Consider the following 17170-nt stretch of genomic DNA (forward strand, 5'->3'; position numbering starts at 1 on the left):
TGTAACAAGTTGCCCCAGAACTTATTGGCCTGAAACCATTATTTATTAGGTTTAGGGATTATGAGGATCCAGAATTTGGACACAGTACAGCAGCAATGGCTTGTCTCTTCTCTGTGACATTGGGTGCCTCAGGTGGAAGACTCAAAGTCTGAGGGCTAGAATCCTCTAAATTTTCATGCACCTGTGTGTCTTCGTTGATTCCAGCTGTGAGCTGAGACCTTAGCTAAGACTGTTGAGTGGAATGCCTACATGTGGTCTCTGGGTTAAAAAATGTAACTCCTGGGGTTTGCTCTCAACAGGTGTAAAATAGATTTTATCTATTTCTGCTGCCTAGACTGTATGGGGGAGGAAAGGACAGGTAGTTTTGGCTCTAATATCTTGTGAAAATATTATCTGTCATTTTTGAGACCTCTGAAGAAAAAAAAATGTGTTTATGTAAATTCTTTTTGGAGATCTAAGATAGACTTCTCTCTGGTTTGGAAAGATACTTCAATGGGTCCATTACAGGGTGCAATGGAGTGGAACTAAAAATTGTTTTGCATAAGAAAGTGAACTATAATGGAGACTCATTACACGTCTATTCAAGTTATTCGGTCTGCCACTCCACTCAGTGGGTCTGTGAGGCAGATAAAAGATGCTGTCAAGCCTGAAATGGTCAATTCATGTTGGTAAAACTCAGGAAATAATTGTGACTCATTTTAATGGCTTCCCCACATTGACCATGAACTGGAACACATTGTTCAGGTAGCTGGGATTTGGGGCGTTGATGACTCTGTCAGTAATTCTCAATGAAGAAACTGAAAAATTAATTGAGGGTCATGGAGCAACTTTCATTAAAGAAGACTTACGCTTTTGACTATTCTATGGCTACTTTGATTTTCAAGAGTGTTGACTTTAGAACTTAATCTCCACTTAACATGAGATTTTAAGAAGTTTTCAGTTTTCCCTTGGCAGTCAGAGAGACAGTAGTTTGGGGACTTGAGGTGTTGGTTCCATGTACTCAGACTAGAGACGAGGGAGAAAGATGTTTAACGATTCCCTCTGTGGGGTGTGAGCCATGAACTTTAGGTGCAGGGATGTCTGGCATTCAGTTTTAAATTCTTCCCTGTTTTGTGCTGCACTCACTATTAACTGTCAACCTTCAATAAATGACAGTTGTACCATCAGCCTTGAATTATTAGTACCATGCAGAATGGAGAGGGGAGATGCCTTCATTAGATAAGGATGCATCTAAAAGACTTAGCACACATGGTCGCATCAGAATATAAGCCCTACATAAATGCTAGCTCATATTACGTTTCAGGAATACAGAAAGTTGCCCAGCATAGAGGACTAAAGAGGAAATAGAGGATCATGATGGAGAGGAGGTGGGAGGAGCTTGGAGAAGTGCTGACAAATGACACTGAGGATATTTAAATTCTCATCTTCATTTCCTCTCATTCTCAACTCCTCCTCCCCCACATGCTGAGAAACATTAAGGACATGCTTGGCTTCAAACAGCCACTTGCAGTTATTCCATGTGAATATTAAAGGACAGGGGGACCTTAGCAGACTGAAACCTTGTGCCAATGTGGAACCTAGACAGGTCTCAAAACTTGGTTCAAGAGGATTCTTGGCAGACAGGGATAGGGGGAAGGAGTATATTATTCTTCAGATTCCCCAACCTAAGAAAATTTTATGCTGTTATTTGGCCATTAACCCTTCTGTGCATCTGCTATCAATTACTAATATCAGTTCATTTCAGACTGACCAGGCTATACAATTCTGTGTTCTGTTCAGCACAGAGTTCTTTCACTAGCAGGGGGCCATGGACCTGGTCTAAGTTCTCTTAATAGATCATTGTATTTTGCAGTAAGATGTCTGTGGTCTATTTGAACTAAACACAAAGCTGTTTCTTTCTTGCCTTGTTTACTCCAAAAAAAACTTTGCTTTCTTTGCCCTTAAGCTTTCCTCTAGTCCAAAATATCTGGCACATTGTAGACAGATTAGCATTTCTAGAATAATGCTTTATTAGTAAGATTCTAAAATGCCTTTGTAGCATTTACTAAACTGAGTCAACCTTAGACTAGATCTCAGCTTGGCTTCACTATCAACCTTCGGATGGGCAGGAACCCTTTGCTCAGGTCAGGCTCACCTCCTGCTAATCCAACATGCCACTTGTACACCTGACTCTTTCCAGTTCTAAACTCGCTTCCTCTTGCAACTGAGTCAAATTTTACCCCCACCTCAAGGTCTCACTTAAAAGTGATCTTTCCTCTGAAAACTTTCCAAGTATTCTAGTCCATATTGATTTTTTTCCCCAATCTGAATTTATGTTGACATTAGTCATTTGGATTCATCAATCGATTGAATAGTTATTTGTTGAGCGCTGACAGGAATATGTCAGGAACATATTGCAGAAATGATATTTTTTATGTATTCTTTTCTATTTCTCACTTACTATATGCATTTGCACTTATCACCAAGAAAACCTTAAGGGTTATATCATTTTAATTTGTTTTCTCGCACAATTGGGCACAAAATTGGAATGCAATAAATATATCTTGAATTGACTAAATTATATATATGATAAACTTAACTAGGATAAACAGTTTTTAATGTGTCACTTGTTAATTTGTCATCTTATGATCACACCACATTAACTGGGTGATAGGCCTTCTTTATAATAAACACTTTTCATTATGTCTTACCTCATTAAATCTTCCATGGTGACAGATTTTGTTAAAAAATTTGTATTAATAGGATTTTAAGAAACAAAACAGATGAATGTATGGGAAGGGGGAAAAAGAGAGAGAGAAAGAGAGAGAGAGAGAAAGAAAGAGAGAGAGAGAGAGAGAGAGAGAAACCACACAAGACTTTACAGTAGAGAATGAACTGAGGGTTGATAGAGGGAGGTGGGTGGGGGATGGGCTAGATGGGTGATGGCTGTTAAGGAGGCACTTGTTATGATGAGCACTGGGTGTTATATGTAAGTGATGAGTCACTAAATTCTACTCCTAAAAACAATAAAAAAAATGTATTAATAGCTCACTTTCATAGCTCAAAAAAAGGGTATTACAAATGAGAATCAGCAGAACAATTAAAAATAAAACCTCACCTCTATAAAGTTAGCCAGTGTGTAGACTTTATTACATAGGCACATATTCTTTTTTTTTAAAAGTAAACTGGTTTTACATAAAATTAATCACAATAGTACAAGAAGTTATATCAAGTGAGGATGGATGATGAATGAAGGAAAAATACAAGCCTTGGATCAGCTGAATCACTCATTGGATCTAGGGTCCATCATCCTAACAGACTGAAATTCACTTACAGACATGACAAAAATGGAGGGTGAGAAGGAGTGCTCTTTTATCACACTCCCTAGCTAAAACACTGATTCTGTTTAATTTCTTGAATATGGTAGAGTTTTCTCCAGGCTCTGTTGGCAGGTGGACACAAAGGTTTAAATGAATGCTGGCTTAGGGTCAGAGGAGTTCATAATCTTCCTTTCTTTCACCCCCATACTTCTAAACCCTTAAACCCTTTGGTCCAATAGGTTGCTGTCAGGTTCTGACTGCACATCTGCTTTCCCAGAACTGCTCACATTGGACACTACATGGAGTTGCTGATCCTGAAGCACATGGAGGCACGATGATGGTGGCTAGATAGTGTCCATGACTGGCACTGAGGGTTTGATCTGAGGCACAGCATGGAGCTAAATAGGAAGGGGATGCCAATGTCTTGCTCTGTCCAGTTAGAATCGAGCCATTACATTTGACCCAATTCTAAGTATAAGAAACTAAAGTCATACTAACACATTAAAAAGATGGTATTTTGTAGCTTGTGCATGTTTAAAAAAAATTAAACTACATTTTCATGTTATTAAGAGACAGTGAGAATATAAAGAGGCCTGACCCTTTCTCTCATCTCGTTTTGCCTTAACTGTTTTACAAATAGTCCCAGCATATTTACGGAGCACTTTCCCCCCCTCCCTCAATTTCTGCAGTCTGTTGTGTAAAAGGACATATCTATAAATCACAGATCATTGTTACGTGGCCCCTCAGTACCTTGGAGGGTTAGATCTACTTCTGCTTCAAGTGATACTCAAATCCTAACATCCATTTCGGAGACCTGTTTGGTCTGTTCCTCTCCACATTCACACCACTGTTGTGCTGGGTGATGCCAGTGGAACTTACAGGGCAGTGTTCTAACTGATGTTCACCATCCTTTTGATCCTCCAACTACACAATTACATAATAGAGGACTGTGTTTGTTGTCTGGGCAGATGGTAAGGGATGAAGACAGGAAAAGAAAAAAGATGGGGCAGCTGATTTTCCCAATCTTCAAATTTTAAATTTCTTGGTTCTTAAGACTATATGAAGAGCACCCATGACATGAAGTATCACTGACAGTGGCACCAAAGGATATTTTATAAAATAATCCATGAAACTGAAGTGGGCAGGGACCTAAGGGGACAATTAGTCCAGCTTCCTCACTTTTTTAGGTGAGGTTACTGAGTCCTGATTGGGAAAAGAGCAGGTTACTTCACATGGTGATTGTCTCCATGACTATGTCCTTCAAAGAGTCATAGAAACCCCAATTTTCCCTTGATAAAGTACACTCCCTCTGATGACTTCACATCAACAATTCTCAGTGTCCTTGGCTTTGACGTTACCTCCCTTTAGGGAAGCTGGCTGATAGCACAGCACTTTGACCAGAGTAGACACTTGATAAACATTTGTTGAACTGAAATCATTCTGTTTATCCTTGCTGCATAACCTTTTATTTGTCCCTTACTTTTAAGGGATAGCCTCTAGTTCAAGTTTGGTGGCTAGTGCTGTTTGTCACCTCTGTCCACTTTATCTTTTCATGTTGAAATTCTCATTTTTAAGTCTGCTCTTTTGTGGCTTTTCATTACCCAGTATTATTTGCCTCTCTGTAGACACTACCAAACACCTTCCTATGGATAGTTTCTATCTGTACAGGCTTGGAATTGCAAGTTCAGAGATATATTTTTCCCCCAATTCTTAAAACAAACAAACAAAAAAAGATGAGACTCTCAGTCAGATTTGCTAAGGCACACTAGAAGAAATGTAAAACTCCGTATTTCTTCTTTGAGTTAATATGTGGGAAAATATTACTGATACATTTATTTTCTACATCTTGTTTACTTTTTAATTCCTTAAATACATAAATATAAGTCACAATACCCAATGCAAGTTTCCTTTACAAAAAGCACAATTAAGAAATGATGGAGAAATGGTGACTTGTAGGAAATTGGCAGACATTGGCAATGTTTAGAAAACATCTTGAAAACTTGGGGAGAATGAGATGACTATTTTTATATAAAGAGCAGTCATGGTTTGAATGGGACTTGGTATAAGTTGTTAAAGATGATTTGTTTACTAGGTGATTTTTTTTGTGTGTGTGTGGACATTTTTGGTCAGTTTTGTTTGAATTTTCTGTTAAATGGCATTCTTCACATGACCTAAAACTCTAGATATGCTAGAATTCACTTACGATCATCATCTGGAGAACCATTAAAGTTACCAGTCCCAAGTGGGAGAATTCTAAAAGTAGGCTAGGTGGCAATGCTTCCTACTGAAATTAGTTTAATATTCCCAAGGCTTTTAAACAATTTCAGATCATCCTGTGCTTTCCCACAACTAACCTCATAAAGAGATTGAAAGCAGCTCTGAAATCATGATTTAATTTCACGAGTTTCATCCTTACCATCTCAGTCCTCCATCTGCCTATGGTGACAAAACACAGCAACACCAGTCAGTAGTTAATGGTGGGGAAACCAAAGACATAGCACACCAAGATTGGCCAAGCTTTCTCCTCCTGCTGACTATTCAAATGGGCAAGACATGTCTGACTTGAAGGAACAAAACTGAATCAATAATCTTGACTCATGGGTAGCATCTGTGCTACTGTATTTTGGGCACAAAAATGTTTTTCAATATGAGTGAGAAAAACTGTAGTTTAAATTCAGCTGCACGTGAAGGCTATGTGCTGACAGTCATTGTTGACAGTGGAAGCAGGAATAAAAAAAAAAAATTAAGTCTTTCAGGAAATAAAGCTTGCTTGCTTATTTTAATAGAAGTATTTGATGATAAGTAAGGGCTAAGTTTCTTAGAGTTTCAGGTGAGTGTGCGTTTAACAAACATTTATTAAATACCTAATAATTTCTTTTTTTCTTTCTTTTAAAAGTAATCTCTACACCTAACATGGGGCTTGAACTCATGTCCCTGAGATCAAGAGTTGCAGGCTCCAGGCGCCTGAGTGGCTCAGTTGGTTAAGTGTTCAACTCTCGATTTCAGCTCTGGTCATGATCTCATGGTTCGTGAGATCGAGCCCTCTGTTGGGCACTGTGCTGGCAGAGCAGAACCTGCTTGGTATTCTTTCTCTACCTCTGTCTCTACTCCTCCCCTGCTTGCACACTGTCTCTCTCAAAATCAATAAAATAAATCTAAAAAAAAGGTGCATGCTCTACCAACTGAGCCAGCCAGGCACCCCCTAATAATTTCCTTTTATTTCACTAATATATGTTTGTCCTATCAGCAAGGATTTAAGGTGGCTGAAACCTTTCCCAAGCTTTCTCCTAGGTACTGAACATAAAGAATAAGATATATTCCTTGCCATCATGGATCATATTTCTTGGGGACTTTAATATCTAAGGAAATAAACTCTTGTTCTCACCCACTGGATTTGAATAGAAATTGCTCCCATTTCAAATAAGAAATATATTGCATTAAAAAAAAAATGTTCTCAAGGGTTATGAGTCCTGTCAATAATGCAGGAGTGCTGAGAGCGGGGAAAGAACCAAATGAAAAAAAAAAAAAAATGTCCAGATGATATTTAAGTGAAATATAAAATTTTGAGAAAAAATAACTAGTATTATGTTTACAAGAGTGGCAAAGGGGGTTTAATGGCCCACCACAAAATACCTTAGCTTCTCTTGTTTGACATGTCACAACAAGTACATTTCTTATCCTCTTTTACTATAAAGTCACAAAGCAAGCCATCAGACTCAAAAGAAAGCATAGCTCTTAATATCATGTGACATCTAATTTATGTTCTAATAGTAATACTATGTATTGGTAAAGTGAATTTACTTTTAATATCTTCACATTATTGATAACATAGACAAGGACTACTTGTGACCACACACATACACACAATCCAGGTCCAGGGTAGTAAAAGAATCTGCACATCTGCACACCAAAAAGGTAATTTGCCTGTGTTTTCTATGTAGGCTATTCACATAACACTAGGCCTCAAAATAGAAAGTATTATATCCCCCAAAGTCCCAAAGGCTACCCATAATCAGTTTCCCAAAAACAGCAGTGGGAAAGCAAATTTGATGAAATCAAGGTGGTAGGTTTTTTTAAAAAAATTATTATTAATAATAATTTGCTTGCTGAATGCAGATAGCATGGAAAGGATTTTCCTAACCCTTGGTTGAAAGAAAAAAAAATCCACGTAAAAGCACAAAGGCAATGAGAATTAACTAAGATGGGGAGAAATCGTCCAACAGGCAGCACACATGTGATGCTGGCAGGTGAGGCAGAGATCTTGACAGGGTGCGCAGGTGCTAACGTTGGGTAAGGAAGGTGTCAGAATGACCTTCACCTTGCCAGTTCTTTAGTGCATCTTGATGTTTCTGTGAGGAATCTCATGTGCTTTTCGTACAACAGGGGAAGGGCTCTGCCTCACTTGACAGAGACCTTCAGGAAATCCCAATGTATTTCACAAAGTTTACAAAACCACTTATCAAGGAGAAAACAACTAGAGTTAGAGAGTTACTACTGAGATTAGCCTATATGCAAAAGGGATCTTGGGAGCCATCTAGCCCAAATCCAGTGCCCCTTTCATAGCATCTGGGATGGATGGTTATTTTAACCTTTGGGCATTTGCAGTAATAGGAAATATTACTACACAAGTCTTTTCCCCTTTAGAACCACCACATTTAGAACCTCTTATTAGAAAATTCTTTCTTATGTTGAAGCAAACATCTGTTATCTATAAAGTTCCTCTTTGTTCCTATTTTTGCCCTTTGAAGTTACACAGGTAAGTCTTATTCTTCTCCCTTTTTAAAACTCAATGGAAATTTCAGGGGAGCTATATTATTTTATTCTCTCCTATTCTATTCCCCTGTCCCTTATGTAATTAGACCCTTCACAACCCTGGTCACCTGCCTCTGGACACAACTGATTAATGTCTCTCTTAAAACATAGTATCCACAATTGAATCCAACCCTCCATCCAAATGTGGACTGACCAGTGCAGCATGCAGGGCTCTCTGGGCTTCTGTTACCACAGGTTGAATGCATTAACTTTGTGATAGTCACCATACACTCCTAATTCAAACTGAAGTCCTATTTCCCTAAGAAAACATTTCTACAGGAACCATTGTGAAACCATGACTTTTCAACAACCTTCCTGTCAACACACGCATAGGTAACACCACTCTGTATTTAGAAGGTTGTATTTAAGCAACTCAGAATATAGTGTTTAAGCAACTCAGAATATAGTGTCTTGTTAATGCCTACTGAATTTTATCCTTTTAGTTTCAGTCTTATGTTCAGGTATTTCAAAAAAAAATGGTAATGATGTCTATGTTCTAGTGTCAGTACGTAGTTACAATTCAGTGAAAATTCACTGGATAAATTAATCCCAAATCTTCCAGTTGAGACTGGATATATCATTTATTTCTCTGTATCATCTGACAAATCTTACAGGTATGCTTTCTGTCCCCTTACTTTATTCTTCACAGGAGAAGAAGGCAGATAGAACCGGCCTTTAAGCTGCTGAGCAGGTATTCCCTTTGGGATGGCCAATATCGTTCCTTGTATGGTAAGGAGACACCAAGATAGAAATAAGAAGTAGAAGTACAGAATATAAGCAGGAACATATGAAGGGAAAGAAGATCGAGTGTCCCAGACTTTTGGAATCAGATTTAATGCTCCCAACATTAGAAAAATAGGCCTTTCCCCCATTTCTACCCTAGAGTCTTCCGCCTTTTAGATCTGTTACAATATTGTAATTATCAAACTCTGAATGTGGGGGGAGAGCTCATATACTAAAAGCTTAGTTTTAAAACAGCTTTTAAATTTTTAAAACTAAAAGCTTAGTTTTAAAACAGCTTTTAAAATTATCTTTTCCACTTATACTTCCTGTAAAGTCTGAATTAAAGAGACATGCAACTGTCTATAGGCTTGAGGTATAAAAAGAGCTCCCAAATGCCCTGACAAATGCCTGAGGTATACATACATACATATATATATACACACATATATATGTGTGTGTGTATATATATATATGTATATATATGTGTATATATACATATATATACATATACATATATGTATATGTATATATATATATGTATATATATGTATATATATCCATCCATTTGTTTCAGAAACAGAAATGGCCTGTATTTTTCAGTGTGAATTTGGGAATTCTCTGAGATTGAAGTTGTCTCCTGAATTGAATATTATGTTACAATTAATGGCCCTTTTCCCCAGAATGAAGAAAAATCAGCTCAGTTTTGCTTTCCCTTCAATAGCCACCCTTTGCAGAATGTGGGGCTAATCACAGAATAAAAAAGTATCCTATTGTGCCTTTTTTCCATTGTTTATTGTGACTCAGGGTGGTGAACCCTGGGAACAGAGAGATGGAAAAAGTGTTTTAATCAAAACCATCCAGAACTGGGAGGGAAACGTCTTGAAAACTTCTGTTGCATAGTGTTAACATTTAAAGAATGGAGACATGTACAAAGAGCCTAGTAGACCCAAAGAGGAAATGTGTTTTGTACCTCACCTCTTCTGAACCTTTTTCTAGAGGGAGTGACAGAGGTGGATTCTGAATGAACTTTCTCAAGACTGTGTTTTCTAGAAAATCATGTAAGTGACAGATGAACATCAGAAGGAAATGGGGCCAACACTCATGTGGAAGGTTCTCTTCCTGACTCCAACAGTGACAACAAACCACACCCAACAGCCGTGAGATAAGCAGAGTGAAGAAAAGGAGGCTTAATTAGACAATAAGCCCCAAAAGTCAGTTGAACTAGGTGCATCATCAGGCATATCAGGGTCTCTCCAAAGCAACCACCTCAAGGTTTCCTGTTAAAATACAGGTAACTACAAAAGGAAGGTCCAAAATACTGTTCCCAACATGGAGTAGTCATGGTAGGTACTGACTTGAACTTCAGCTATTCATGAGAACTTGGGTCATGCCCCCTGCAGTAGGGCTTTGTCACTGGACCCCACACTCCTTGGGATTTTCCATTTCATCTCCTTCAAAGTCTGGCTTCAAACTCTTTTTTTGCTCAATTTCCACCTGCCAAGAATAGAAGTTGGAGAGAAATATCAGAAAGAGGAGAAAAACATCCCAATAATAAATAATCTCAAAGAGAATACCTCACCACGCTCATTGAGATCCCCTGTAATTTTGTTAATGTTTTGGGCTTTAGCCACACTGAAGATACTGGCCCTGAGTATATTAGGATTATCTCTTTGCACATGCTCTTTGCTTGCTCTGGAATCCCCCTTCCTCACAGTCCACCTGGAAAATTCTTATTCTTTGTCTTGCATAGTTGTTCAAAGGTCACCTTGAGTCATGTTCCCAAGTCATTAGGTAGAGTGAGGCGTTCTTCCTGGGCATATTTCCACTGTACCTGGTACACCTGCCCGGCTGCCCCCCAACCACAGGCTACATAGGACAGGGGTACGCCCTTGTTGACTATTGTACTCCAATAATATAGGTATACAGCAGGCAAACACAAAAGTTTATCAAAATGACTGAATTCCTTTCCATCTGGCTGTTTATACTCTCCATTACTTTATCTCTTTCCAAAGTTAAGTACTCTAGTGTTTATAGTTCTTCCTGTGTCTCCTGCAAAATACGGCAGCTACAACTATGAAGGGATTAATAAATTCATCTTGCCTTGAAAGTGACACACGCTGAAGCCTTTGACAAGTCAGAAAGGAAATCTATCAAGCTAGAGAGTTTCATAATTAAAACTGCTCTTCTCTTCACCACTTTGGATATTTATGATGAAGGGAACAATTAAAGAAAAAACAGATGAGGGTCATGCTTGATGAAAGTGCTATATTTTCCCTGGCCACAAGATGGAGTATGTGTTCTTTTTGGTAGTTTAAGGTTTTAGATCACACAACTAAGGAAACATTGAAGAACAATAAATAACCTTGAAAAACTAAGGATATTGTTATGAATAAAAAAATTATTAAACCGTTTGCAAAATAATTCTTCAATAACCCCCATTTTCTATCTTTGGCATTTAATCTGCTATTGAATTTCCAATGCCTGAAGATAGAATCACTATTTATATCAGAACACTCGAACTTAGTTTCCTCCTTCCACAGCCCTGATCCTGTTACTATTACAGAAGCTTGCTTGGCTTTTGAATTTTGTCCTGGTATAGCCCAGTGACCAGGTCATAGGTGTCCTGACTTTACTCAGATCTACTTCACCAACTCTGAAGCTGAATGAAATACATGCTTTGGGTTAGCACTTTCCTGAACTCCCCTCCACTTTCAAGTTCACAACTTCTGCAACATATATTATGAATGAGTAATACTAATTCCTTTATCCCATGACTCTTTTGTTGTTGTTCATGATGACTGAAAAACATTATACTCTCCTCTTTCATTCACCTCTTTATTTTTTCCCAACCTTTCTCTTGCCCACCAGTGAGACTATTCATTCAAATCAGAGCAGACTCATCCACAGCTATGCATGGTGTACCTCTCTCTAAGGCGGTAAGAAAACATCCTGCATTCAAGGCAGGCACTGCTAAAGGGAACAAGACAGGGGAGGGGAAGGGGGTGAACAAATGGACCTGGAAACATTAGCCAGACGCCTCCCGAGGCTACCTTGTAGCTGTAGTGTGCAGAATAATTGACCCACTTCCTGACATCAGTCTTGTCTTCCACAGAGATGGATCTTACGGCAGCTTTAGAGGCAGAAGTTGTGGGCATGCTGAACTCAACATTCACGTGACTGGCAAATCTGGAAGGCACTTCCCGGTCAGAGCCAAGTTCAAGGTGGCAGAAGAAACAGTGTGGGTGACCAGAAGCTATGAAAGGAAAAGAATTTAGACATTAGGTTCTTTGGGGAGGACATGGAAGAAGAGGCCAAAAGAGCCACTCAATAGCAAAGGAGGCTCAGCACCAGGCAGTCTTTCCGAGGGTCCAATGCTGAGCGGAGGACTTACAACAGAAATCACACTGCCTGTGCCTCAGACCCTTCTGATTACAGTAGCCTTGTATCCTAGCAATAAAACCCACAGCCTGAAAAACCCACTCAGGTCAGGGTGATAATGGGAACACAACACAAATAATAAGTAATAGAGGCTGTAAATTGGCAGGAAGGAATAAAAGGGATCAGCACTTAGCACCTAATAGAGCATCAGTGACAGCCATGTGGAGCAAAGTAATTAATTCCCTTTGAAAGATGGATTTTCTTTTTTTAATTAAAAAAAATTTAATGTTTATTTTTGAGAGACAGGGAGACAGACAGAGAGACAGAGTGCGAGCAAGGCAGGGGAAGAGAGAGAGGTAGACATAGAATCCAAAGCAGGCTCCAGGCTCTGAGATGTCAGCACAGAGCCCAACGCGAAGCTCGAACCCACAAACCGCGAGATCATGACCTGAGCCAAAGTTGTAGACTTAACTAACTGAACCACCTAGGCACCCAGAAGATGAATTTTCTTAATCATCTTAATCATCTCATATTTTTACAAAGATGCTTTTGGAATGTCTCTGTGGGTAAATGGCACACGTAAATGATGAAGCCCTTATAAACAACAGCTTTGCATTAAGGAAGCACATGGTATGCTGGGTAGAACACAGGCCAACAGGACACCGAGTATGACTTCTAGCTCTCCTGCTAAGTGTCAGAAATCTTGCACCCACATCCTTGTTCTCTCCAGCTTCAAGTCCTGATTTGGGAAGTGGGGAAATGGAGGTAGGTCAATGCAAGGCACAGTCCTTTCCTGTTCTTTAATTCTACAAATCTATGGTTCGTTCTACTGTACGTGGCTGAAAAACTTGAGGACCGTTATTAGCTATCTGAGTGAAAAGAGAGCTTAGTTCTGTGACTATAACCTTTGAAGCATCGTTGTTTGTTGAGCATCCTTTACTGTCCCAGCTGCTGTGTGCACACCCTCTCCCCGCATCTTCATAACAATCCCTTGAGGTCACAGCCATTCCAGTCTACAGATGAGGCAACCAAGGCTTCGGGGAGGTAAAGCGAGCCGCCCAGTCAGAACTGCAAAGTGGCAGAATGAGAACTGAACCCAAGCAGTCAGTCTCCAAAGTGCTTTAGCCACTTTGTCTGAGTCACAGCCACCCTCATGGTCTCCCATCTCAAGACCAGGTTTTGCAGGGTGACATGAGTAGAGAAGTGAGCTGTAAGAACCCCCATACAACAACTCACCATGGATAAACAACGTGACACAGCTTTGACTTTGTTATGTAACAGCAAGAGTCCTAAGTTATCTGAGCTTCCCCAAATAAACAATTTCAATTTTCTTTATTGGTCTGGACAGGACTTTTTAATCTCGGAGAGTGAGGACATACACACCCGCTCTCCAAGGAAAACATCACGCAGTGAAGTATTTGTTTTGCTCTATTTCACAAATAACATATTTCAGTGGTTATTTCTAAAGAGTAATACTTTGGGAAATTGAGAAACTTGCACTGGTTTCTAGGAAAGAAATTTAAATTTGATACATATGTTAGTAAAAATTATATTATCTAAAAATGAACCCAGGTGATTTATTTTAAATTACAATTGTGATTACACAGCTTTCAGTTACTGAGCATTTCTTACAGGCCAGAGACTGCTAAACACTTAAAAGCATTATCTAATTTCTATCTTAATGAGCTAGGTATTCATAATCCTCTTCTGTAAATGAGGAAAATAAGATTTCTCTGAGAGGTTTAAGTAAATGGCCTGAGGTCTTACAGCCACTAAATTGCAGCATTGGGAATAAAACTCAGATCTGACAGATTCCAAATTATGTCCTAAACTCCTCTCAATATATTGCTATAGATTTAGATCACTCTGAAGTACACAGAGTTTACTTTAATTCAATGGCAACTTCAACAACAGTTTTACCCCGTTACCCTTATTTAAACATTGTCAGAATACTGAGAAATCATTACTTTCCACAAAGCAGATGCCTCCTCTCACCTTCCAAAGTGTATTCACAGCAAACCCTATGAAAGCAGTATTCCCTCTGGATTCCAGGCGTCCACTAATGGACGCCCACGATGTATAAGGCTGAGGGACAGATAGGGATATGCAATTCTGAAAGCTAGTACAGTTTGATTTATGGTAATGAACTATGTGAACCCACACATTTTGTCATCTTCCTTGATGAAACCAAGAAAATTTAATTTAAAATTTAGATTTCTACTTTCCATAAAAGGTAAATTATATTGAAATTGCTTTTCTCTTGGTCTAATATTAGAGAACTGGAGTTCCAGCGAAGAAAGCTACCTGTGCAGGACAGAATGCTTTGTTTCCTGGCGGATGATCTGGGAAAGCAGTAGGACTTGTTCTGGTGCCTTCTAGGATTAAGAAAAGCTTTTGGGGTCAGGGTGAAAGGGTCCCCGAAGAGTGCGGGTGGGGGGGCAGGGGGCGTGGGGAGGGGATGACTGTACATGCACACAGCTGGGCTAGGCCCACCACTTCAGGCCACATTGGACTCCAGTGGCAGCTTGTTAGTCTTTTGGTGACTGGGACTGGGACAAGCCCGCTGTGACTACAGCCTCAGATGCCAGCAAAGCCAGGGGTACAGACCTACAGACCCGTGCTGCCTGTGGTCTGACTGTCCTGCCTGCTGCAAGTTAGGGATACAGGGCCACTGCCGGTAGAAGTAAGCACGCAGAGGTTGAGGCCTCCTTTACTGTAAACAGAGGTGTGAGAATTACGGAAAATAACCTGTAAAAGGCACTTTCCCAAGGCTCTCTGAAGTCCAACATAGAGGAGTTCAGAAAAGGGATGATTACTAATAGATCATCAATTCGGTGGTTTCATGGAGGGCACACTGGATGGGGACAGGAGGAGCTGGTCCCAGGGAACACCAGCAACGCTAAGAACCTGCTGTCTGACTTACTTCAGATTCCATGTGCCTTGAGTTGCCAGAAAAGGGTGTTATCAATTTCCTGAACAGATCCAGAAATATACCATTGGTCAGGAGTAGTATTAGAAGCCCTTTGCCGGGGTGGGGGTGGGGGGTTGCTACTAAAAATGCATAACCATGAATAACAAAAGCAGGGATGAGGGGGTAGCTTAACTGAGAAACATTCCCAAATATCCTTATGCTGTCCTGGATTTCAAAAATCTTTCACAAAGTTCCACTAATCAGGAAATACATTTGTAATATATAAGCTTCATTAACTTGGCCTTGAGCCTACTGAACACTCACCTGCTGGGAAAGCATTAAAGAACATGTTTGCTGAAGACCTATATTTACCCGTGTCCTGCATCCATTCCCCCCTTTCTTCTGGTAACAATCTTTTCCCCCTCCCTCTGCTTTGGGAGATAATCTTCCCCAGCACTGCATGTCATTTTGGAGGTCGTGTCAGTCAAAATGCGCTGTCTTCCCCTTGACTCTTGACAGAAAACGGCTTGTGATGATTTATGCCAATAGCTGCGGACTGAGGAGGCATCTCACAGCTCTGCTTTCAAGAGACATCCTTTCTATGCCTGCTCATTCAACCCTTCCAGCCTTTCCTTCAGCGCTCTGAGCTATCTTCCAACAATCTTGTTTCGTTTTGTTTTTGCTGCTTATAACCAAAACTCCTCATACAGTACTTTTAAATATTTGAGAGAGAGAACTTTGAAGCAAATGAGATAGAGGTGTACACATTGAGAAAACTGAAAATCTCTCTTCCCTTAGAGGAAGTTACTTCATGTTTGTGTCTATTTGGTGTCCTCTACTAAGAGGCAGCTGTGGTATTGAGAAAAGACCCCTGGATGTGGCTTTGTGACTTCAGATAAGTCATGTCACTCTCGGTCCTTAATTTTCTCATCTGTAGAATGAAGAGGTTTGAATCAAGTTATTCCCAAGGCCCCTTCCAGCTTGAAAACTCGGTAATCCCATAATGAAGTTATCTGAATCCATAGGTAACAAACTGAAGAGCTAAGCATTCCGATAAACATAAACCTGAGGCCTTGTCTTTTCTGATGTCAAGTCTCCAGCAGGTTAAACAGTAATTTGCTTCCTACCACCTCAGTTCTCTTCTCAGAGGCTTCTGTGCCAAAGGACAGTTCAGGGCTTCTCTTCTCCTCCGTCAGTTCAGGTGGGCCCCATGGCTGAGGTGGAGATCACCGTGCTATCACTAGGAGAATACAGTGCTGACCGGGAGAAAGGAATATGCAAGCACAGAGAGGAAGACTTTGTTTTTAAAAATCCTGTCAGTTTAGAAATGGCAGGGGGGTGGGGGATGGCCAACCCAGCCTCAAACACAGAGATCCAATTGTCTTTTCATTTTGCACCGCTACACCCAGTGTCTGACACAGAATGCCCCGGTGTGTTCCACCCCCCTGGACTGCTTGGGGAGGTGACCAGATCATACTGCCTCTTGCCATCACATCACGATACATTTTGGGTACGATGACAGGACCACTCCACCTTCAGAACAGGAAATGAAGACTCTATAAACACACCACTAGGATTTAATAGTAGAATGGAAGAATATCTGCATAAGAGAAGGACATTTCCGTCAAGAGTTTTTCTAAACTTTACTCCTTTTGCTCGGCTCGGATATCTATTTGTTAACAGATGGGCACAGTTTATTATAAACAAGAAGAGAAGTGCTTTAAAGGATCACAGGATCATGAGCTTACTGCCTGTCATTGGAGTCACTCGGACTTCCTCTAAGAAATAGGGCTATTAGAACTAGTTGGATCACTCCCTAGTTTTGTCATTTCGTTAAATTCACTGGACCCCTGAGGAAAGTCATTGACTTCTGTGCTCACTCAAGCACAAAAGCACCCCTGATAGCCGTGAGCAAGCCAGCTAGGGCTGGTTAGCTTGCTTTCTTTGTGTAATTCAAACATACCTTCCTTTATTGATTTGGTTTTTTTGTCTGACAGAATTTCAGCCCCTATTGGACCTTCTGGTCCTGGCTGGATCTTCAGTCTCA

The 17170-nt window shown here is 40.0% G+C and overlaps 1 protein-coding gene across 4 annotated transcripts in view; it reads right to left on the reverse strand.

Annotated features, from left to right (window-relative positions):
* Positions 1-9604: 9604 nt before the first annotated feature.
* The window catches only part of STON2 (stonin 2), a 144633-nt gene continuing 137067 nt past the window's right edge, over positions 9605-17170 (reverse strand). For all 4 annotated transcript variants that reach the window (XM_019461933.2, XM_019461932.2, XM_019461930.2 and 1 more), the window contains 2 exons: positions 11885-12087; positions 9605-10328 (listed from right to left, as the gene is read on the reverse strand). In XM_019461933.2, coding sequence (XP_019317478.2) covers positions 10245-10328; positions 11885-12087 — 287 coding nt within the window. In that variant the 3' untranslated portion in view covers positions 9605-10244. The remainder of the gene's footprint in view (positions 10329-11884; positions 12088-17170) is intronic.

Source organism: Panthera pardus, unplaced genomic scaffold, assembly GCF_024362965.1.
Source record: "Panthera pardus isolate Hobbes unplaced genomic scaffold, ASM2436296v1 HiC_scaffold_24, whole genome shotgun sequence".
Lineage (NCBI taxonomy): Eukaryota > Metazoa > Chordata > Mammalia > Carnivora > Felidae > Panthera > Panthera pardus.